We start from the raw sequence: 23,242 nt of genomic DNA on the forward strand, positions 1-23,242 counted from the left end.
GCTATAGCAGAGAATTAAGTTTAACAGACAATTAATAACTATATTGAATTATGTTAGTATCATGTTTAAATGCAGAACAATTAGGCTCTATTCTTTGGTCCTTTTCCTTTATGTACTGATGGAGCTCTTTTGTAAACACCAGCTAAGCGTACTGATTAGCTGACGAGGTGAAACTAATCCAAACAAATCCTTTTAGATAACAGGTAACGCCTTTACATTTACTTTTAAATGTGTTTAAACCAGAAACCTTCACTCAGGTCTTAGTGCATCTCAAACTACAATTTTAAAGAAAGCTCTGGGGTAGCAGGTTTGTTTTTTATTTTTTACAGTGTCGGGATAAAATCATAAGAGTCTTGCTAGAGTTGAGTTGCGGTCGTATCATCTCGATCGTTCAGTGTAAGGTGTTTTAAGGATGGAAGTTTTAAATCAGTCTTTTTTGCGTCCTCACATTAATCTAAAATCAACATTGTTTAATAAATAGTATCGTAGGTTTTGAGACCTGACTCACGCAAATAGTGACGTGAACAAAGTCAACAACCAATAGAAGAGCTACGGGAAGCTGCAAGGCAGGCATGGAAACGTTTGCAGGACTGGACATGGATGAGGGACTCGGAAATAATCTCTGAAAAATCTAGTTGCATCTAGTCTTGCAAATAGTGACTCTGTAAGATCCCAAGTCTTTGCTAAATCTTAGTCTGTGAGTAAGTCTGTGACTTGTCTTTAGATGTGAGAGGGTGTCAGACTTTAGTCTATCAAAAGTATTTTCAGTCTTTTCAAAGTCATCTAGTGTGTGGTTAGCATAAGCTAATTGACCAACAAGACCAAGCTAGTCTACCAGCATGACCAAGATGGTTGACCAACAAGACCAAGCTTATTTACCAGTATGATCAACAAGTCCAAGCTAAATATCCAGTATAACCCAGGTTGACCAAGAAGCTGACTGAACAGCATTAGCAGCTTCACTAAAGTCATTTTGAAACATACATTATATGCTGGTTAAAAGCTGATTAGTCATCTAGTGTATCAGTATAGGGTTGTCAACAAATTTGACCATGAAAGAACACCAGTACTCTGGTAAAAAAATATATATACTTAATTGTACGTATGTGGTAAATATACTAACTTTATGTATTTATGTATTTCCTTAGATTATATTAAAAGTGCATTGATATTAGTAAACTTTGATCATACTTTTGAAAAAGTACAATATAGTGTGTTTTAAAAAAAGACTGCTATGAAGTTTAATATAATTCCATATACTTTTAAAATACCTATTTTCCAAATATACTTTTGTACATTTTTAAACAACTGTTACAGTAGTTCACTTAAAGTACAATCTATCATGTAACTTTTTAGAACGTAAATTCAATTACTACATTTAAAAAAAATTAAGTACATTTGTAACACGCCAAAAATTGTAGTACAGTATATTAAAATATATTTTTATACCCAACAAAGTATACTAGAAGTGTGCTACTTACAAAAGACAGGAACAAGAAGCATATTTATACTTTAATGTAAATATATTTAACATCAATTCTTAGTACATTTCTAATATACCTTGGGTCTAATAGTGATACAACTGTAATACTCGTAAAATGCATTATAATATTACTGTAAACATATTTAAAATATGGGGTTAGATACAGGAAGTAGTATGTTCAAATGTTACTTAAGTATATTTAAAATAGTTCCATTTTTGTACAGTTAAGCACACTTAGCACAATTTAAGTAAGACATTTGTACTATTTTTATACAATTAAAGTATAATAAGTACAAAAAAGTTGTTCCATTTTAGCACTGTTTAAATATACTGATTAATAATGTGGCTACAAGTACACTTTAGTGCACTATAGCATAATAATGCTTAGTATACTTTGTTAGTAAAGAAAGTTTGTTAAGTTGGTCTTCATCTATTTTTTTTTCAGCAGGGCTATTTCATAACTAAATAAATACAGCACACAATTAACCATTAAAACAGATTTTAAAACATATATTAATAAATCATTTTTTAGACCTTAGTGGTCAGTAGGTTCATACGTACCTGTACTGTGCTATGTGTGTGTTCAGCGGTGTGTGCAGGCTCTTCTGGAAGACCCCTGATGTGCCCCGGCTGCAGTGACTATTCTAGCCCAACAAAAGAAACTGTCTGTGTGTGTATTCAACCACTGACCTGCTGACCTCGCAGGCTTGCGGCCCACCAGGGTGAGCGCCACCGACCACAGAGAGACATACAGATAATCTGAATTCAATGAGCTCAGAGAGAGAGGGGCTTTGTGCAGGAAATAGAGACGGTAGGTTTAAATGCGTAGTCACGGACACTGCAGGTTAGGGTCAGAGTTAATGTCCATTTTTGATAGCCCTGGGGATTAATTAATTGAATAAAAAGAAAAAGTGTTTTAAATGGATAAAAATATATTATTAAACATTAAGGTTTTTATTTACTTTATCACTTCAGTTAGTCAAATGTTAAATGTTAACGCATAATAATTACGGCTGTCAACGTTAATGCATTAACGCACACAATTAATTTGGAATCAGTAATGCACTATTATTTTTTTACGCAATTAATTACACCACCAAATTTCTCCTTAATCTGCTCCACCCCCGTCCAATGCACTGCTTCTTTCTGGAGCAGATCGCTTGTGGGGAGAACCTGATCTGGTCTCGATCCCAACCAGCTATCAAATATATTTCTTTTTAATTGAGCTAAACTGCTTATAAGGAACAGTTTAATCTGATATATTAGTCAGATAATATACTGCTATGAACAAAAGCTGTTTCTGCTGCTCCATGCTGTTTACACATGCAGTAATGTGCAGCGTTAACTGCTCATAACCACGACACTCTGCTTAATACATCTGTTGAAAACACTAAAAGCGCATAATGTTGTGATTAATCAGATTCAATTTAATTGATTTAAACGATTGACACCACCAATAATAATATGAATAATAGTAATGAATAGTATTAATCAGAAAAATAGATCTGGATTACTTTGTACCCACTGTGTAATGGTCCATCTCAGATGCCCCCATATATATATATATATATATATATATATATATATATATATATATATATATTGTATATATACATTTGTTATTAAATGTTTTAAATCCCTTTTATACTGTAAATGCTTGGCAACATTGTAAATGAGGGTCACCCTCAATGTATTCTCGAGTGAAAATAAAGGTTGTATGATTGATTGAAAATGTTGTTTTTCTGTGAACTACTCATGACACTTATTGCGTTCTGTGATTAATTATTATGAATATAAATATTTTCAGAACCCATTATAACACTATTTTAATAATGAAACAATACAACAATATTTATTTGTAGAAATTTATTCGTTCTTGCAAAAATAACATCAGTTGGATTGCTTCTAATCCAAGAATTATAAATAAAATAAATATAAATATTTGTACTCTGTTAAGCTATTATTTACAATAAATATTTACATGGACGGTCACACTGGGGGAGTGTGTTTTAAATGCGTACACAGTGCTTGAGACCCACACTGGGTTCTTAATTAAATATCACAAACAAATACTGTCTGCAGCTCGTTTCTCCTTCAGTTCTCCTTCATTAACTTGTCACTGTGGGGAGTGAGCAGCTGCTGGATCATTTTAATTCCAGGTGCCAGTTCATCTGGATGTTAGTCTATGTGTCACATGTTAGTGACACATTTTGAGGTTTGCAGCCTCCTCTACTCCTCACTGGAGAGTTTCCCAGGTTTTGCTGCTTTTTCAGGCAAAATCCCATTATCTCCTGAAGGCTGAAGGTACACCATCCAGTAGAGCTTGGTTAAAATGTTTTGAAGAATACAAAGTCCTTCAGCTTGAACTCCATGTAGACCCTCAGAAGGTGGTATACATCTCAGTCAGGTGGTATAGTAGGGATCTTCATAGGCAGCCACACTCTTCTACCACCATGTCTTCATGGTGCCGGAGGATCATCTCGCCGTTCTCGTAGTAGAGCATGCTGAGGGGGCTCATCTTGGTTGGCGCGCAGCAAGGTGAGGGCACTCGGCCTGGGTGGTAATGCTTCAGCAGACTCTGCAGAGAAGAAAAGAGACAAGATACATGAGTTTAACAATGTATACATGGTGAAATGTCCACAGAAGTTGAACCATTGCTTGATGAACACTATGGTAATGTGTTGGTTGCTCAACTAGCAATGCTCTAACTGAACGCAAAACTGTAAAACAATTTTGAGCAGTGTGTGCATCACTCACCTGCATGTAGGCGTGGTTTGTGGGCTGAAACTCCTCCCCCAGAGGACTGGGGCACGCTCCCTCGCATCGGTATGCGTTGTACTTCTTGGGGAAGACGATCCAGGAGCCCCATCCAATCTGGTTGAAGTCCACATGCATGTCCACTCTGCTACATAGGCTCTTCTTCTCACCCTCAGACCTAGCAGGCTCCGGGTGCCGTTTGATTGGCTGTCCTCTCCGGTTCCTCTGCCTCTTCACCCTCCGCACCACCTGACTGTCTGAAGTCAGCAGGAACTTGGAGCGCTCTGCCGTTCGGAGGAGGCTGGCTTTGTCCTGGGTGCCCTTCTTCGAACCAGTTTGAGAAAACACCACCAGCATGGCTCTGCTGGCCCCGCCCTGAGAGGCCTTTGGGCTCGGCTGGACGTGATGTTGGGTCTGCTGGTATCTCCTGAGCTTCTGCAGCCTCCTTCTTCTCTGGGAATGGGTCTGCTCCATCCACTGGACCAGTCGAGACGTGACGTTGTAGACCCTCCAGTGACTGGATGAGCCAATCAGAGATGATTCCGGGAGGAAGCCCATGGATTGGTCCTCCAGGCAGATGCCGTGGCGGTGGCAAGGATGGTCCTGTTGATGCCGGATCTCCACAGTGAAGTTGGAATGGCGGCCGGTGGCTGGCTGGACACGGACCCTCAGCTCGGCAGCCTGGACGTGATTTTCCGACAGCAGGGAGGTGAAATCAAAGGTTGCGACCCAGTGTGTGTCGTGGTAGGTCAGGCCTGTGGGAGACAGGAGGAGGAGAAGTTGAGAATTTATCCAAATAAAAATGTACAAAAAATAGACTAAATAAAAGTTTAATTATTTAAAAAATATTAAAAAATGTATTTGATTTTTATTAAGATTATTATGACTTATGACTTAAACATAGGCCTATTCAAGTTATTTAAAACTAAGAAACACTGAAATAAGCAAAGTATATCTATTTTAAATGCAAAAAGTAAGGCCTAAAACACTTTAGATTGAACTTTAACTTTAAGTAAATGTAATTGGTTACTTTACTTAAATATTTTTTCCCTTCAATGTATTTTTACTGAAGTTCTTCCTTCACTTTCGGAAGATGTTTTACTTCTACTTCTACATCTGGTCAGATTTAACCAACCAATACACATAAAATAAACAAATATGTCAACGTGTAGTTTTTATTTGCTCTTGTTCATCAATGTACCAGTCCTTTTACATGTTGTGTACATGTTCAGTGCCCATTGTGTGGGTCTCTAAATGAGGCTCTGAATACACACTCTGTATTGGGTGGTGTTCAGATGTGCTCTAATGAAGTGTATTGGAAGGAGCTAGATTAGTGTATTAGGGGTATGGCTTGAATAGTTGCTTGGATGATGAAAAAAGCTGTAAAATTAGGGTTAATATTATTAATTAAAGTTATTTTAGGAATAAAATAAAATTGCATCTTATTTGGCTTTTTTTTTGCAAGCTTTTTCTAAGAAAAAGCAGTTCCACCTTAAATCGTGCAACAGCTCCATTCAGGCGCCTGCTGCACCATTTAAGGTGGAATGGAGAGTTTGATGTTAAGACACTTTTTTTGGTAAACAAAAGGTGTTTAGGTGTTAAAATTTAGTGTTAAACATTAGATTATACTGATGGAGGGTGTGGCAGAACTTGATTAATTGTCAGAAACCGTGTTTGTGTGTTTATAGTTAATATAGCTGGCTACCTACACAGCTAGAGCTACGTGTTGTTTACACCCAAACTACACCAACTAATCCTGCGCAAACAAACCGGATCGAAACCAATCATTTAACACATCCAGTGCATATCCTCTTCAAACAAGACCCAGGCTTCAGCTTTCTCACCCTCACACACACACACACGCACAGTGGCAGGCACACACTCCGGGTACCCTGGCTAATCTAATCAGGTCTAAGTGTGAACAGCGGACAGGGTGAGATGTGGATTTGGGCTAACATGTGATTTGTATGGGGATGTCTGGCAAGATGCTAATCCACATTAACCCCAGCAGCAGCACCGGGCAGCGGAGGGGCAGACTGGGGGAGCGGCGGGGCTCGGAGGCCGGGAGGCTGGGGGTGGATGTGGATTGGCCTGGCTGAAGGTGTCTGGGCTGAACTTAAAAACATCTGACAGCCTGGGGCTTCAAAAAAAAAAAAAAAAAAAAAAAAAAAAAACCTGCGCAAAAGCAGCGCAATAATACGCAACAGTCTAACTAACAGAGGCCACAGTTAACTGTAGCCTCGGTGTATTATTAAAAAACAAAAAAACAAACAAAAAAAAAAATAAGGCTGAATTACACAATTTCTATTTACTTTATTACTTTCTTATTACTTTACAATATTATATTATGTTATATTATATTATATTATATTACATTATTGTATTACCCATTTATGCTTATCCTTAATGCAGAAATGAGAAATTTAGAAAATAAAATTAAAATGTTACATAATTTTGTACCAGTTTTAAACAGTTTTAAACTGATAAATTTAAATAATAATTTAAAAACTTTAAAAAGTTTAAATTATTAATTAATTAAGAATGTCTAATAACAGTTTTCATCCAGAATGAATTACAAATAAGAGATTTAGAAAAAAAAGGAGAAATTTTCCACATTTGTTCTTTTCTAATTGTCTTTTTTTATTTGATTTTTTTCAGTTTTAAACTTGCTATTACAGATTTTATACTGCTATTATATGAGCGGTCTGAACAGTTAATCAAAATTAGATCTATTACAAAATTACATATATCTATCTATCTGTCTGTCTGTCTATCTATCTATCTATCTATCTATCTATCTATCTATCTATCTATCTATCTATCTATCTATCTATCTATCTATCTATCTATCTATCTATCTATCTATCTATCTATCTATCTATCTATCTATCTATCTATCTATCTATCTATCAGATCCATAATTGAGTTTAGATCTAGTTCTGCTTTAAGAGTAGATAATCTGCACCTCTACACTAGCCAGTGTTCACATGGTTTCTGTGCTTCAGCTCCTCACACACCTGTACCAGGTATTACTGTGTGCAGGGTTCTGGCACAGAACCCCAGTGTAATTCTCTGAAAGGTCCCTGTGAGGACCAGGTTTTAGGTTTAAGCATGCTATGCTATTTTTGCCATTTAGTCCAAATCATTTGAAACCTTTATTCCAAACAAAAAAAAATGTATCTCCTTACTCTTGGACATGATGCTCCTGATGGTATCTGCCTGCTTGCTCCTGTCCTGCTCCATGTGATCCTCAGCTGGGGTCTGTCCGGGCCTGAAGCTGCGGTACAGACGCATCATGTAGGAGGGTGGATGGTGTCGTGGGACGCTGGCATTCCTATAACTGCCTGACACTCGGGTCAGGAGGAACTGGGAACACAAGACTGCCAGTAAAAATCCCTGCATGTTGGTGGCTGGGTCAGGGGCTTGGAAATGACAGGTTGTGGCACCAGTCTGGCCTTTTATACCACCCCCCCATCATCAGCGCCACCCCCCCTCCTCCTTAAACACCCCACACATTTAACAAGTGCCAGAGCAGAAAGCATGAAAGGAAGCTAGAGTGCCTCTTCAAGGGCCAACATGACAGGTCATCAGCTATTGAGCTGTAAATGAGGACCCCCGGCATGCATATTTTACAATGAACACTTAGATCTCTCCTTTGCGACATATTACTGTTTACACACGTCCCGTTTATTTCTGCGCTCTTTGAAGACCTCGATGGTCCTGGATTGGGTTTTCTGACTCCTTCAAGTTTGGTATATATTGTATATGTAATATTCTGTTAACACCAGTATAAACCTAGTTTACACTATGATGATATAGTAGCAGCACTGGACATCCTAGGCTTCAAAGAAATAATGGAAATACATTTTAAATTGTTAACATAACTATATGATTACATTCTTGTGTAAAATGATTGTTGTATTTATTTTATTGCAGTGTACTCATATATTTATATCATATTAATATTCCTATGTTATCATATTCAAGTCTTCACAATTGAATTGTTACATAACAGTTACAATAAACTTTTTTGCTATAAAAGTTTATGATGCTATAGGTGCAGCACTGGACAATCTCAGCCTTTTTTTACATTTTTACTGGATAATATTTATTATTTTTTTATTTACAGAAATATATATTAATCACATTTCTAAGACTTATATAAGGTGCTATTACATTTACATATTAGACGAGTAATTACATAATATTTGTTATATATTAGTTTAGTGTAGTATATTACAGCATATGCATATATTGTATGCATTTGCATTTGCTATTTTATATTTAAATTGACAGTTGATTGATTATACAATAAACCTAAATAAAACATAAAAATAACCTTTTTATTTAATTTTATTTTTTTGTTGGAATATAATTATATTATTATATTATTACATTAACACATTAGAATTATGAGATGATTTCATATTATTTGATTTAATTTTTATTATATTACATTATATTTATGTATATGTATATTTGTATGCTATTAAACATTAAAAATTGACATTTGTAATTTGTAAGATTTTTAACATTGTATTTTTATCTATTCAATCTAAAGAACATTTTCTGAAAATGATATATTCTTTATTTTGTGTGATTGTAGCTGGGGTTAAATTTTTGCAACTCACCCGTATTCCGTAAAACCACGCCCACCTTCTTTACAATTGGTTAAAAGTTTATAATCACTGATATTCACGCTAAGAGAACTCTGGGATCAACTATCTCCCAATCCCAGCCCAGACCTCGAGATGCTACCAGCCAATCACAGCACAGGGCGGAATTTATCAGAAAACGGGTACATTCGTAAAAAACACCCGTTTTCGTCCACCACGCGCATGCGCAGGGCGCTACCTCGCTGCCACAATGCTTTTCTACTTGGGGAGATAAAAAAAATCTTTGGGGACTGGAGAGCCGCCCATGCGCTAAAAACACACCAGAGCGTTTTAAGCGAAAAGCACAAGAACATAGAGAACGTTTTAGAACCCGGAGAAACCTAGAAGAATTTTTTTCGTGCAGTTTGTTCCGCAGAGGACTGCGGGTTTGGTGCAATGGTGAGTAATGGGAGAAGTTTTTGCTGCAGTGAGCTGGAGCTGTGTGTGTTTGGGATGCAGTGTTGTGTGTGTGTGTGTGTGTGTGTGTGTTTCATGTGTCTGTGTTTGTGAGTGTGTGTGCACACTATGTGGGCACCCATGTCCCATTCACACTTCACACTCTTGGCATGGCTCGCATCCCATAAGGAGGAGTTGCCATTCGCCGTCCCCATACTCCAATTCTCCGTTCCACCTTCAATAGCACTGCACTTAGATTCTGGCACCCCATGCTCCCGAATGTAACCCTGCAATATCGTTTAAGGTGGAACTGGGGAGTAAAAACAGCATATGCCAGAACACAGCACAGTTACTATTGTAGAAGATAATGATGAGTTTGTTTATGAAGAGCGAAACTGTGGTTCGGGAGTCTGAAGTGTGAATGTTCGACGGTATCGAGAGTTATCGAAAGTTACCGAGAGTTATGAAGATTAATGATGATGAGGTGTATCGATACCAGCCAGCCTGCCCGCTGCTGCCCTGAACCTAGCCTCACTCAACTCACTCTGAGGGGGGCAACCCTGCAGGGCTCTGGCTCTTACTGCTCTGGTTAAAATGAAAGATTATGTTTTGATCTTGTGGGCTGGGTTTGGGAATTGGGTTGTTTGTTGGGTTTCTGAGGATTTGTTTTTGGAAATGGCTTTTTGTTGGGTTTCTGAGGGGTTGCTTTCGAAATTGGGTTATTTCTTGCGTTTCTGATGGTTTTGTTTTGGGAATTTGGTTACCTTTTGATTTTTTGATGGTTTGTTTTGGGAATTTGGTAACTTTTTGGGTTTCTGATGGTTTGTTTTGAGAATTGGGTTATTTGTTGGGTTCTCAGGGTTTGTTTTGGGAATTGGGTTGTTTGTTCGGTTTCTGAGGGTTTGTGTCGGGAATTAGGTTGTTTTTTGGGTTTCTGAGGATTTGTTTTTGAAATTGGGTTATTTGTTGGGTTTCTGAGGTTTGGTTTTGGGGTTTTTAGCTTTGGGTCAAGATTTAAGTCTTTAGGTTTAATGTTAGGCTCTTGGATCTTTGAGTTGGGTTGGTAATAGGAATTGGGGTTTGTTTTTAAAGCTGTTATTTAATTTTGTGCATTTTGGTTTTGTGTTTTTTTTTTTTAGCTTTGTGTAAATGATTTTAGAAGTTTTGGATTTAGGTTTGATTTTAGCATGTGGTGTATGGATTTACTGTTTTGGCTGTTACGGAACTGGAGTAGGCTTAGAAATGTATGATTTGGGTTTTGACATTTAAGTTTGTTTTGAGGTTAAAAAAAACTTTAGAACTGTATGGAAAAGCAAAGAAAATCCAGCGTATAAACACATACATTTTTTTATATACATCCATTCCATAATTTCAACCATGCAACACGTTCCAAAAAGGTTAGGACATAGACAATTAAGGGGTAGTTAAGAGTTAAAAATATAATTTAGCTAATAGGGGTTAAGAAATTATTGGAAAAAAATAATTGAGATCTTAGAGCAACATAGGGCATGGCCGTTGAAGAAAAGATGGTAAGGGTTCTGGACTTGTCTGCCTGCAGTCCTAAATGGTGTCTAATAGAAAATGTGTGCAGAATTCGGAAATCAATGATCAGACATATACTGTTGCACACTCTTAGACATGTTTTCAGTAATAATGGGGGAATTGTTGAGACTTGGAATGGCAACATTTTTGTTTAGTACTTTTATTTTTTGTATTTAGATTAGATAAATTAGGTTTGTTGGTTTGGGCTTTAGATTTGAGTTTGCTATTTTATGTGTGAATTTTGGTTTCAGATGTCAGAACTGGGTTAAAGTTTGGGGATTAGATTGAAGTCAGGAGTTTTATATTTATAGCATTTGAATTTGGGTTCTGCTTTAAATTTATAGTTATTTGTACTAAGTTTAAAGTTGACGTTTAAGTGTAATGTGAGTTTGGGTTACTGGATTTAGAAGTTTGGTTTGGAGTTTTATGTTTGACTAGTGTTTCTATTTAGGTTTCGGTTTGAGTTAAGGTTTAGATTTGAATGTAACGGATGGGTTTGGGTTATTGGCTTTATGAGATTTGGGGTTTGGTGTTTGACTGTAGCACATATATTTGAATGGTGGTTTTAGACTTTTTGGTTTTGAGTTTGGGGTTTTGGTTTGACTGTAGCACTTGAGTTTAGGGTTTAGGGTTTGACCTGAGGTTTGGGGATGACGAGAGTCCCCCATCACCACCACCCCCATCTTCTGAAGCACTTTAGATCATTAAGGCCCTGTTTGAACCTGTTGAACACACACACTCCCACCATAATCCATCTGTTTTAATCTGTTAACATTAGATTAGAGCAGTTTGCATCAGGGATTAAGATTTGTTGTCTCACTCAGGGCTGCAGTCGGGATGAAGCCGTTAATTCAGTTAGAACAGGCCGGGGCTGGTTCTGATGGGAACTGCATGTGTACAGAAGTTTACAGTGGCTTTATATGATGTATTTGCGCTTTAATGAGAGTTTCCTATAGCTGTACTGTTTGTTCTCAGTTGAGGAGAACAGAGTAATTAAGTAACGGTGCAGTGAAAATCACTGCATTAATGAAGTCAATATTAATGGGCTCAGGAGTTTACATGACATATAGGTTTTAGTTATTGCATACAGATAAATGTGTTTTATGTATGTGTATGTATGTGTATGTATTAGGGCTGGGTGATATGGCTCTAAAATAATATCACAATATTTCAGGGTATTTTTGCGATAACGATATACTTTGTGATATAGGAAAACTAAAATAATTAATTAATTTCAGGAATATAGTATAATAGTATAACAGAATAATCATAACGTGGCAAAATAAATAATATAGCATAAAATAATATAAAGCATCAAATAATATTGCAGAATATTTAGTGCATGCATAGAAACTGCAAACAATTATACAATAAATAAACCTAAAGCTTCACAGTAAATAATTGACTACTTTTAAGCCAGAACATCTCTATTATCACGATATGGATTTTTAATATCACGATATATCTGTGTCACGATATATTGTATACAATATAATATTGCCCACCCCTAGTATGTATGTGTTTTTAAAGATCATTTTACACTTTATTCATTTATTTCACAGAGGCAGTTAAGAGCATATTATATTATAGTCTTTAGACAAGGGTGTCATACAGCGTCAGAAACCACATAAATGTCAATAATCTAAGAGTATGTCTGCTCAGCAGGGGTGGGCGATATGTCCCTAAAATGGTCTCGCAATATTTCAGAGTATTTTTTCAGAGTTATATTCTTGGCAGTATGACAAAACACTAAAAAATATTGTATTATTTAAATAACATGCATACACACACACAAAGTACACATATACAAGTATAACAGTTTTAAACCGTCAACAGAAACAAAAACAATTCTGTAAACTGTCTGTTTTGTAAAAACTGAGGCTTACAAAGAGTCTGATTTTGAATGTAAAATAATAATAATAATAATGTCGGAATGTTATGTAGCACATTATCTACCAAAATACTAATGTGTTGAACATTTGGTGCATTTATATAAACTGTAAACATAAACAATTATACAAAATACCCTTAAATATAAGCAAAATATAGACCGCTTTCAAGACATCATAATTTTCTGAAATCACAATATATTGCAAATAATCTGATATGGCACATATTTATTGCTTAGTTATAGATTTCACATTAAATATTTTTCAGCGAACAATATATTTTATATTTGATATAGTTTATGAATGCACCTTCACGCCAGTCTCATCTACTGAACTCTGCATCTCCTTTAGAGTTATTGTTGGCCTCTCTGTGGTCTCATTCCTGCTCTTATTCTCTGTATTGAGGTTAAAAGAGTTAAAACTGTTAAAACACAAGACTTTACTGGCAGATCCAAGCACTTGGATATGATTTTACTTTGTAATAGATAATGTTTTTTTTTGTGCAATATATATTGTGTATTAAAATTACCCGATTGTGCCTGAAGTCAGTGATCCAACATGTCATTATCAATTATAATCTATAGTCTCTGATTGATATGTTTATAGGTATGATTTAATTATCAGTTGGATACTGATTGAATACTAAGTGTGATACACTGTGTCCAAACATTTGTGGACATCCCTTCTAATGTATGCATTCAACTACTTTAAGGTGCACAAATTGCTGGCACAGATGTGCAAATGCGCACACACACAGCTTGTTTAGTACCAGTAGAGAAATACTTCCAATAGAATAGGACTCTTTAAAGCAGATGAACAAACATGAACCTATTAACACCTTGTCTACTGCCAGGCATTATATATAACACTAGGGGGCGCGTGTCTATCTTCTAATTAGCAGTGAATATGAGGACAGGTAGCCACTGTTACCTGGAGGTGAGTTGGGGGTCCTGTGCGGTCAGTCAGTGTGTGTGTGTGCTGCTGTTTTAGTCCATTCATCACTTGACACTAGAGAACAGTGCAAAAGTCTACAGAAACACACACACACACACACACACACACACACACACACACACATAGCAAGTGTGAAGAGGAATCAGGTCAGTCGGAAAAGGATGTTTAAAAAAAAAAAAAAAAAAAGCCTCATCCATCTGAGAGATACAGAGCAGAACAGCAGCGGAAACAGGCAGGTAACCACTCTCCACAGCCAAAGTGTGTGTGTGTGCGTGCATGTGTGTGGCAGTTGACATGTAGCCTACCCTGGCATGATAAAGACAAGACACACACACACGCACTATTGCACTATAAAAGTGCAAAAGTGCATGTACACACACACACACACACACACACACACACACATTTCTGCATACTCAGCGCACACACACACATACACACATGCAATGTAGGGCATACACAAACACACTTTTTATTATTAATTACACACACACACAGCTTTGACTGCAAGAACTTAATCGCTTAAAGAAAAATTTCAGCAATTTTGGGAGTGGGGGTTTGGGATGAACTTGTCCAGGATGAGGGTTTGGGATTAATTTGTTCAGAGTGGGGTTTGGGATTAATTTGTTCAGAGTGGGGGTTTGGGATAAATTTGTTCAGAGTGGGGTTTGGGATTCATTTGTTCAAAGTGGAGGTTTGGAATGAATTTGACCAGAGTGGAGGTTTGGAATGAATTTGACCAGAGTGGGGGTTTGGGATTAATTTGACCAGAGTGGGGGTTTGGGATTAATTTGTCCAGAGTGGGGGTTTGGGATTAATTTGTCCAGAGTGTGGGTTTAAGATGAACTCGTTCGTAGTGGGAGTTGGAGATTAACTCGTTCAATGTGGGTGTTTGGGATTAATTTGTTGAGTGGAGGTTTGGGATTAATTTGACCAGAGGTCAGGGTTTGGGAATAATTTGTTCAGAGTGAGGGTTTGAGATGAACTCGTTCGGAGTGGGAGTTTGAGATGAACTCGTTCAGAGTCGGGGTTTGAGATTAATTTGTTCATAGTGGGGGTTTGGGATTAATTTGTTCAGAGTGGGGGTTTGAGAAGAATATGTTGTGAGTGGGAGTGTGAGATGAACTTGTTCAGAGCGGAGGTTTGAGATGAACTCATTCTGAGTGGGATTTTGAGATGAACTTGTTCAGAGTGGGGGTTTGAGAAGAATTTGTTTTGAGTGAGTATTTGAGGTGAACTCGTTCAGAGTGGGGGTTTGGGATTAATTTGTTCAGAGTAGGAGTTTGGGATTTACCTGTGCAGAGTGGTGGTTTAAGATGAACTCGTTCAGAGTGGGGGTTTGGGATTAATTTGTTCAGAGTGGGGGTTTGAGGTGAACTCGTTCAGAGTGTGGGTTTGAGGGTTTAGAGTGTGGGTTTGAGGTGAACTCATTTAAAGTGGGGGTTTGAGGTGAACTCGTTCTGAGTGGGAGTTTGAGATGAATTTGTTCTGAGTGGGAGTTTGAGATGAATTCGTTCTGAGTGGGAGTTTGAGATGAATTCGTTCTGAGTGGGAGTTTGAGATGAACTCGTTCTTAATGGCGGTTTGAGGTGAACTCGTTCTGAGTGGGAGTTTGAGGTGAACTCATTCAGAGTGGTGGTTTGAGATGAACTCGTTTAGAGGGTGAGTTTGAGATGAACTCATTCTGAGTGGGAGTTTGAGGTGAACTCGTTCTGAGTGGGAGTTTGAGGTGAACTCGTTCAGAGTGGTTTTTTTTTAGATTAACTCGTTCAGAGTGGGGGTTTGAGATGAACTTGTTTAAAGCAGGGTTTGATATTAATTCTCCTTCAGAGTGGCTGTTTGAGATTATTTTGTTTTAAGTGGGGGTTTAAGATTAAAGCAGTGTTATTATCCTCTCCGCTTCACCATCACACACTCTTGCACTCTTACTTGCTGAGTGGGTGCACTGCTGTCAGTTCTACCACAGCTTCCTGCCCTCTGTACAGCTACTAAACTGAGACTGATGGAGCCTCAAACATCTAGCGCTGTAACATCCTGCTCACAGACCCACATATAAACATCAATGAACCTGTGACACCACCTACCACACTGCTTTTGTTAAAAGCCAGAGTTTGCAGAAAATTGCTTTCTGGTTCTCACTGTACTGGGTTGAATAATGCACTTTTGTTAGAGATATCTGGTTAGTGTTTGGATACTCACCATACTGGACTGAGTGTACACTTGAGAGGAGTGTCCAGGTAAAACTTAGGGTTCTGAGTGTACACGTGTTACGTGGTTGCAAGTGCATCTTGCCCAGCTGTAGTTGTGATTGTGAGGGTTTAGCTGTATTGTGGTTGTGAGAGTGCCAGTGAGATGTTGTGGCTGACAGTACAAGTGCTCTGCTGTAGTTGTGGTTGCGAGTGTGCTCATGCAAGGTTGCGAGTGCAAGATCTTTGATGTAATTGAGTTTGTGAGTGTGATTGCAAGTGCTCTGCTGTAGTTGTGCTGCATTATTATCTGGGCTGTAGTTAGGGTTGTAAGTGTGATATATCTGGGCTGTAGTTAGGGTTGTAAGTGTGATATATCTGGGCTGTAGTTGGGGTTGTGATTGCTGGGCTGTATTTGGGGTTGTGATTGCTGGGCTGTATTTGGGTTGTGAGTGTGATATATCTGGGCTGTAGTTAGGGTTGTGAGTGATTATATCTGGGCTGTAGTTGGGTTGTAAGTGCTGGGCTATAGTTGGGGTTGTGATTGCTGGGCTGTAGTAAGGGTTGTGATTGCTGGGCTGTAGTTGGGTTTAAAAGTGTGATTGCTGGGCTGTAGTTGCTGTTGTGATTGCTGGGCTGTAGTTTGGGTTGTGAGTGTGATATATCTGGGCTGTAGGGGATTGTTGGGCTGTAGTTGGGTTTATAAGTGTGATTGCTGGGCCGTAGTTGTGGTTTATAAGTGTGATTCCTGGGCTGTAGTTGCTGTTGTGATTGCTGGGCTGTAGTTGGGTTTAAAAGTGTGATTGCTGGGCTGTTGTTGCTGTTGTGATTGCTGGGCTGTAGTTAGGGTTGTGAGTGTGATATATCTGGGCTGTAGTTAGGATTGTGAGTGTGATATATCTGGGCTGTAGTTGGGATTGTGAGTGTGATATATCTGGGCTGTAGTTGGTGTTGTGAGTGTGATTTCTGAGCTGTTGTTGCTGTTGTGATTGCTTGGTTGTAGTTGGGGTTGCGAGAGTGCTGCTGTTGTCTCTTCAGCACGAGGAAGGAACAGGTGTGGCTCTTGTGTAAACAGCCGTTACGCCTCTCGCCGTCCTTCTGCAGAGACCAATGACAGAAACTGGCTGCAGGAAATCCACGCTTAGGAGCTTCAGCTCAGTCTAAATATGGAACTGGGTCTAATTTACTACTGATTCTGCTGCTGCAGCATTTATGAGTCTCTGTTTGTTTTGGGACCAAAGTATTGGGACACCTGCTTGTTCATTTACTTTGTTGGGAGTAACTGATTCTACAGTCCAGGGATGGATTTCTACTGGATTACATTTAGTCATGGCAGCATTAGAAGTTATAGATGTTTGATGATCAACATCTTACCTCATTCCCAACTCATTCCCTCTAGCCCACACCTGGTATTAGGCATGGTGTCAATTAGTTCATGTTCCATTTCCACTGCAGGTCCTGGAACCCCTGCCCTGCGTATTTTAGAGAATTAAAAAAAGACTGGTTAATAGGTTGGTTCGCTGATTTGGTTGAATCAGGTGTATTGACCTGGCCAACCTGTGTGTGTATATGTCAGCAATGGGTACGACTGCTTCAAACCTTCAAATCTTCTTTTGTCCAGACTTTTAGGGTATGTTCACATTACAATCCACATAGCTCAAATTTGATTTGGCTATATTGTCAATTCACATTCAGTGAACTGTGTCTGTGTGTAGTGTAAACGAATCTGTCCCTGAAACGCCTCGCATTAATACGTATGTTTATATGTATAAACGTCGCCTTTTCACCACCAAAAAAAAAAAAAAAAAAAAAAAATTGAGATTTTGATGTTTGATAGTCGACTCGTAGCTTTATAAAGGGAAATGTATGAGTTAGCAGCTCATATGTGGATCATCTTTTGCTGGAGTGGAGAGTAAACAGCTGGTCTGAAGTTCATGTTCAGGTCGTGGAGGTAAAAAAAGGTCAGGCGGTTTGCTTTTGCTGTTTTTGCAGGTATATCTGCACAGCTGCACCAAGAGATGTGTGGGTAAGAGAGAGAAACACATAGCTCATGCGTATAAATTCCGATTTGATTATTCACATTCATGATTCATGTCCATGGATCAGATACATATCCGATTTAGGATCACATATAAAGGTGACTTAAATCTGATTTAAAAAAAAGCTAATTTGGCACGTTCACACAGCCATAAAAAATAAATCTGTGAGTAACTTCAGCTTGGTAATGTGAACGTAGCCTTAGATCCAGGGATCTACTTACTACTGCATCTCAGTTTAATGATTTGAGTCAAAAAGTACAACTCGTATATTACACCGATTAATTATACACAGAGGGATCTGTTTCATGTGTTTATTTATTTTACTGTTGGTGATTTATGGCTTACAGCTAATGAAAACTCAAAAATCAAAAGTTTTAACACATGAATGTCCAGACCAGATTCTGTACCAAGGTTTGTGTCTTTGCTACATTGTGTACATTTGGTTTGGTTAGTTTCGGTTTCACACTAGGGGTGGGCAATATTATATCGTATACAATATATCGTGACACAGAAATATCATGATATTAGAAATCCATATCGTGATAATAGGGATGTTCTGTCTTAAAAGTAGTCTATTATTTACTGTGAAGCTTTAAGTGTATTTATTGTATGATTGTTTTAGTTTGCAGTTTATATGCATGCACTAAATATTCTATATTTTTTGCTGCATTATATTATTTTATGCAATATTATATTATTTATTTTGCCACATAATGATTATGCTGTTATACTATTATACTATATTCCAGAAATTAATTAATTATTTTTCTGTTATCCTTTATCGCCAAGTATATCGTTATCGCAAAAATACCCTGAAATATCGTGATATTATTTTAGAGCCTTATCGCCCACCCCTATTTCACACTTCGGGTGCGCAGTTTTGTGCGCCTACTAAAGAACTTTATTACATTCTTTCATCATCAACTACGTTGGCTGTGTCTTTCTATACTTCATAATAATTGGTTTGTAGGATGTTAGTTATGGGTTTGGCGAGTTTCTTTTTCAGGTGTTGTAGTGAATTCTAGCTCTCTGTCAGAATCAGACCTTACACTTACACTCGCACACACCCCGCAGTAGAATTCATGTAAGAGACCACCCTTTTATCCTTTTATTTCTGTTTCTTAATAAGGGTTAATCTACTGTTACAGTAAATAAATAAATTCCCAGTTTAAGTGTTTGTGTTCATACTGCAATTCTTTTTCTCTTCTGGTTTAATTAAAGATTGCCTTAACTTCCTGTAATTGGGCTGAAGCCCAAATCATCTAGAAAACTGCACCATGGTTCAGTGAATGTAGTCAAATTAGGGGGGCAAGTCTAGAGAGGGAGTTTAGAGAGCATATGTTTCAACTGAAAAATTGATATTTGATGAAAACGGTTCAATATATAGCGATATCAATATTTTGTCTTTTTTTCATATTTTAATTTATAAAATCCATATCCTGATAATGGTGGAATTCTCTTTTAAAAGTAGTCTGTTTATGTATTAGTCTTGCTATTTACTGTGAAGCGTTAAAGGAAAAATCCGGTGTGAAATAGACTTGGGCTGTAGTGAAACATGATGACGATTGTCAAATAGTCAATTTCTGTTTGCCCCCAGTGTTTCAAAATAAAGCACTTTTAGCCGATGCTCCCTACAGGCTTACAATGTTATTGATGGGCATAGTGTTACCCATGCAAAAAAACGCTACTTTTATACCATTAACAACAAGCTCAAAGTAGCTTCAGACTTCATTGGTAGAATTCTGAGGGCCCTGACATTTAAAACAAGGCACTGAGAACTTTGAAAGGACACAGATAGTTTATTAAAAAAGACACACAGTACATTGAGGTAGTTCTTCAGGCACCGCCATCTTGGAAATAAGTCATGATAAGTCGACTGACGAGCAAGAACAAATGGGTAGGATAGGAGAACAGATCGCAAAATTAATTCAGTGGAAATGCATGAAATCCAGCTTTTGCTGAAAATATCTATAATATTCATGCGTTTCCACGGAATGGACCACATCACCTACCCCTAACACACACACACAAACACACACCCATAGCTGATGAAAAGAGTGACACTTATGTCTTTACAAGTCACACACCCTCAAAAGCCTCAACACACACACTCTCCACTGATTACCACATGAATTAGACAGACTTCCTCAATACTAACCTGCAGCAACCCGTGAACACACACACTCTCTCACACACACACACACAGGGAAATAAACAACACAGAGGAGGTAATGGAAGGTATGTTGACTGTACACAATTCTCACACACACATATACTAACTCACATGCACTATATGTCCATCTATTTGTGGACACCCCCTCTAATTAATGCATTTAGCTACTTTAATTTGCACAAATTGCTGACACAGATGTGCAAATGTACACCCACAGCTAATCTAGTCCTTGAAGAGCAATTTTTCAGATACAGAATAGGGCAATGCTTAATGGCAGGTGTGGGCTAGAAGGGTATAAAGCCCCCCAGTATTGAGCTGTAGAGCAGTGGAACTGTGTTTTTTGAATGAAGGAGCTCCATCCAAGAGGTGGGGTGATAAAGTGGGGTGATAAGCTGGGGTAGTTATCATTAAACATCCTGATCTTTAAAAGAGCATTTGCTCTTTTTGCTGGATGCAATCACGTCCTCACAGCTATGCTCCAAAATCGAGTAAAAGCAAACAGTAGACTTGATTTTGGTTGAAACAGTGAATGAGCAGGTGTCCCGACACTTTTGTCTGTGTTGTGTATGTCCAAAGTTTAAGGGGATGTGTGTGTGTGTGTACGAGAGAGAGAGAGTAAGTGCAGCTCATAGTTGAGCTCCTCCAGTGTAGTGGGCTGGCTGGTGATGAGTAAGACTCAGAGGGTCCGCCTCCTCATCCTTTCATAACACACTCACACAGATTTACCATGCTTCCTCATATAGGAGTGTGTGTGTGTGTCTGCGTTTGTGTGTGTTTGTGTTAATGAGTGAGAAACAGCGGCACGGAGTTAATGTTCTCTCTCTCTTTTTGAGGACGGGCTAAATAATGAAAGACCGCCCACACACACCCTCAAACACACTCGCGCGCACACACCTTCGCAGACACTCACACTCTCTCACTCACACACACACACACACACACACACACACACACACTCTTACGCTGCTGTGAAGAGACCCAGTCAGAGAATGGACGGTTGAGAGTCGAGCTGTTTGGATGGTGAACTCGGAGACAGGTACAGGCTGGCTTTGTGTGTGTGTGTGTGTGTGTGTGTGTGTGTGTGTGTGTGTGTGTGTGTGTGTGTGTGTGTGTGTGTGTGTGTGTGTGTGTGTGAGAGTGTGTGTGTGTGTGTTGGGATGCGTGACTCTGCTTGGCGAGGAACTGCGGTTTGTCAGATCTAGTGATTTCAGTGATGGAGATCTTTAGATGTTGTGTTAAGTGTTTATTACATACAGTTCTGTTGCATTAAAGCGATAGTTTGTTTGATTATAACCAAGAAAGAACGAATTTGGACTTAAACTTTAACATTTATTCAACTGCACTCAATCAACTGAGACGTATTTGTCGCTTTTATAAGTTTAACACTGGAGCTACAAGGCTAATTTTGCTAACAAGTAATAGTATGTATGGTACACCAATTAGCATGATGCTAACTTAGGGCTTAATTCATTACACACACTTTTCAAACCATGTGAAAGTGTTCAGTGATCTCTAATAGACTTGCTTAGCAGCAATATTAGTTGGACACTATGAGTTCATTTTTTGTTTTTGTCTTCTGAAATTAAGAGTATTAAAAAAAAGGTTTATACTGCTTTTATTGGAGTAAATGTCTCTACTGTTCAAGGCAGAGTTTCTACTACTCGCTGTGAGGATTTGATTGCATGTAGTTAGTATGGTGTGTCAGGATGTTGGATGATGATCAAACCAAGTCATTCTCAGCTCATCCTATTCGAAAGTATTGGGTGGAGCTCCATCCTTCTAGAGAACACAGACCCATTGCACAGCTCAATACTGGTGGCTTTATATGTCATTTCTGTATGTTCTTATTGTTTTGCAAAATTCTTCTTATCTTTCAATGGAAAGCAGTGTAAAAATATTTCATTATTAATATTTATAAGTAAATTTGATGAAAAAAGATGTTTATTCTGTATCAAATTTGTGATGCATAAACCAATAAAATGCTCCAAACAATGTCAACACAACTTTTCATTGCTTCTTGTAATGCTAAAATATTAAATTAGTAGATACTGATGGGTTCTGTTTACCTCAGAAGTTGGCTGTTGGAGCTGGGAATGATGTCACACCTGACCATGATGGTGTTTCAGTTAAACTTTCTGATATTTTTCAACTATTTCCACATTTTTTCTAAACAAATTTAAGGTTAACTCAGCTCAACTTAATTTTTTTTATAAAGCACTTTAAAAAACAACAAAAGCTGAAAACAAAGTGCTATACAGAGATAATTATATATCATAAAGACGAACAATAAAATAAAAATAATACATTAAAAATAAAAACTCTTTTGATTCAACCAAAACTTTTTTATAATAACATAATTTACTGATGTTTTATGGCAAATCGACCCAAAATATCTTCCAAGTTGCATTGCAAGTATTACTATTGTTGATGTGCGATAACGCTAATTCCCACAGCTATGAATAAACACGGTCTCTGCTGATCCATGCTAAGCAGTTTTACACTAAACGTTGCAGGTGCTGCGTTCTCTACTTACGGCCGCGCACCTCCGTTTACTATGCGGATATCTGTGCTGCACGTCCAGTTGAAAACAGGTTTTTGAAAGTGCAGCAGAGTTCTTTACAATGCACAGATATACATGCTGGAGCACAAAATCTTCTCGCTTTATTTACTTTTTTGCTCCTGCGCCAGGCAGCTCTGACCAATCAGAGGAGACAATATGCTTGTGTGTTTTTCTGGTGCGCATTTTGTTGCGTTTAGGTTTGTGCCTGTGTGAAACCAAACCAAACAGAGAGAGAAAATGCTTAAAGTAAACAAACTGATTAAGACCATAGAAATTAACTACTGGTGTGAAAACGCTCTTAGTGTAAACCCTCTCTTTATCAAATTTTTAAATTCGATATTTAGACCTTCGATACTTCAAGGATAAGGAAAAAGTGGACTATACTGTTTGCGCGACTGCTTGAATAATCTGATAATCCAGTAATCTGACATGAAGCAGAGTTTTGAATGCATGTAAAGAATTAATTGATTGATTTATCTTTTGATTTGTGAATAAGTGATGGAGTCGATGTTGAGCTTTACATTCAATGTTTTTCTTTTACTGACAGGAAAATGAATAGCTATATTACTGTAGCTGAGTTTATTTTGATGTCTTCATCATGTGAAAGT

At 37.9% G+C, this 23,242-nt stretch overlaps 2 protein-coding genes across 3 annotated transcripts in view; one reads left to right on the forward strand and one right to left on the reverse strand.

The window, feature by feature from the left end:
- Positions 1–3,361: 3,361 nt before the first annotated feature.
- ndr2 (nodal-related 2) lies at positions 3,362–7,722 on the reverse strand. Its single transcript, XM_007242927.4, has 3 exons — positions 7,429–7,722; positions 4,241–4,995; positions 3,362–4,061 (listed from the first exon to the last, which is right to left on the reverse strand). Exons 1-3 carry the CDS (start codon positions 7,640–7,642, stop codon positions 3,909–3,911), a joined length of 1,122 nt encoding a protein of 373 aa, XP_007242989.3. The 5' UTR covers positions 7,643–7,722; the 3' UTR covers positions 3,362–3,908.
- A 1,361-nt stretch (positions 7,723–9,083) lies between these two features.
- pald1a (phosphatase domain containing paladin 1a) overlaps positions 9,084–23,242 on the forward strand; it is a 104,021-nt gene continuing 89,862 nt past the window's right edge. The window contains exon 1 of one of the 2 annotated variants that reach the window (XM_022669058.2): positions 9,084–9,294. The gene's annotated coding sequence lies outside the window, so the exon portion shown is untranslated. Of the gene's footprint in view, positions 9,295–20,940; positions 21,111–23,242 lie in introns of those variants that run through there. The other variant, XM_022669059.2, reaches the window with a different exon arrangement.

Source organism: Astyanax mexicanus, chromosome 15 (assembly GCF_023375975.1).
Source record: "Astyanax mexicanus isolate ESR-SI-001 chromosome 15, AstMex3_surface, whole genome shotgun sequence".
In the NCBI taxonomy this organism is placed as follows: Eukaryota; Metazoa; Chordata; class Actinopteri; order Characiformes; family Acestrorhamphidae; genus Astyanax; species Astyanax mexicanus.

Coding starts and splice junctions, on each gene's coding strand:
- ndr2 (XM_007242927.4), bottom strand. CDS start 7,642: ATGCAGGGATTTTTACTGGCAGTCTTGTGTTCCCAGTTCCTCCTGACC. Junction 4,996..7,428: donor CAGGAGCATCATGTCCAAGA/GTAAGGAGATAC, acceptor TGTCTCCCACAG/GCCTGACCTACCACGACACA. Junction 4,062..4,240: donor CAAACCACGCCTACATGCAG/GTGAGTGATGCA, acceptor TCTTCTCTGCAG/AGTCTGCTGAAGCATTACCA.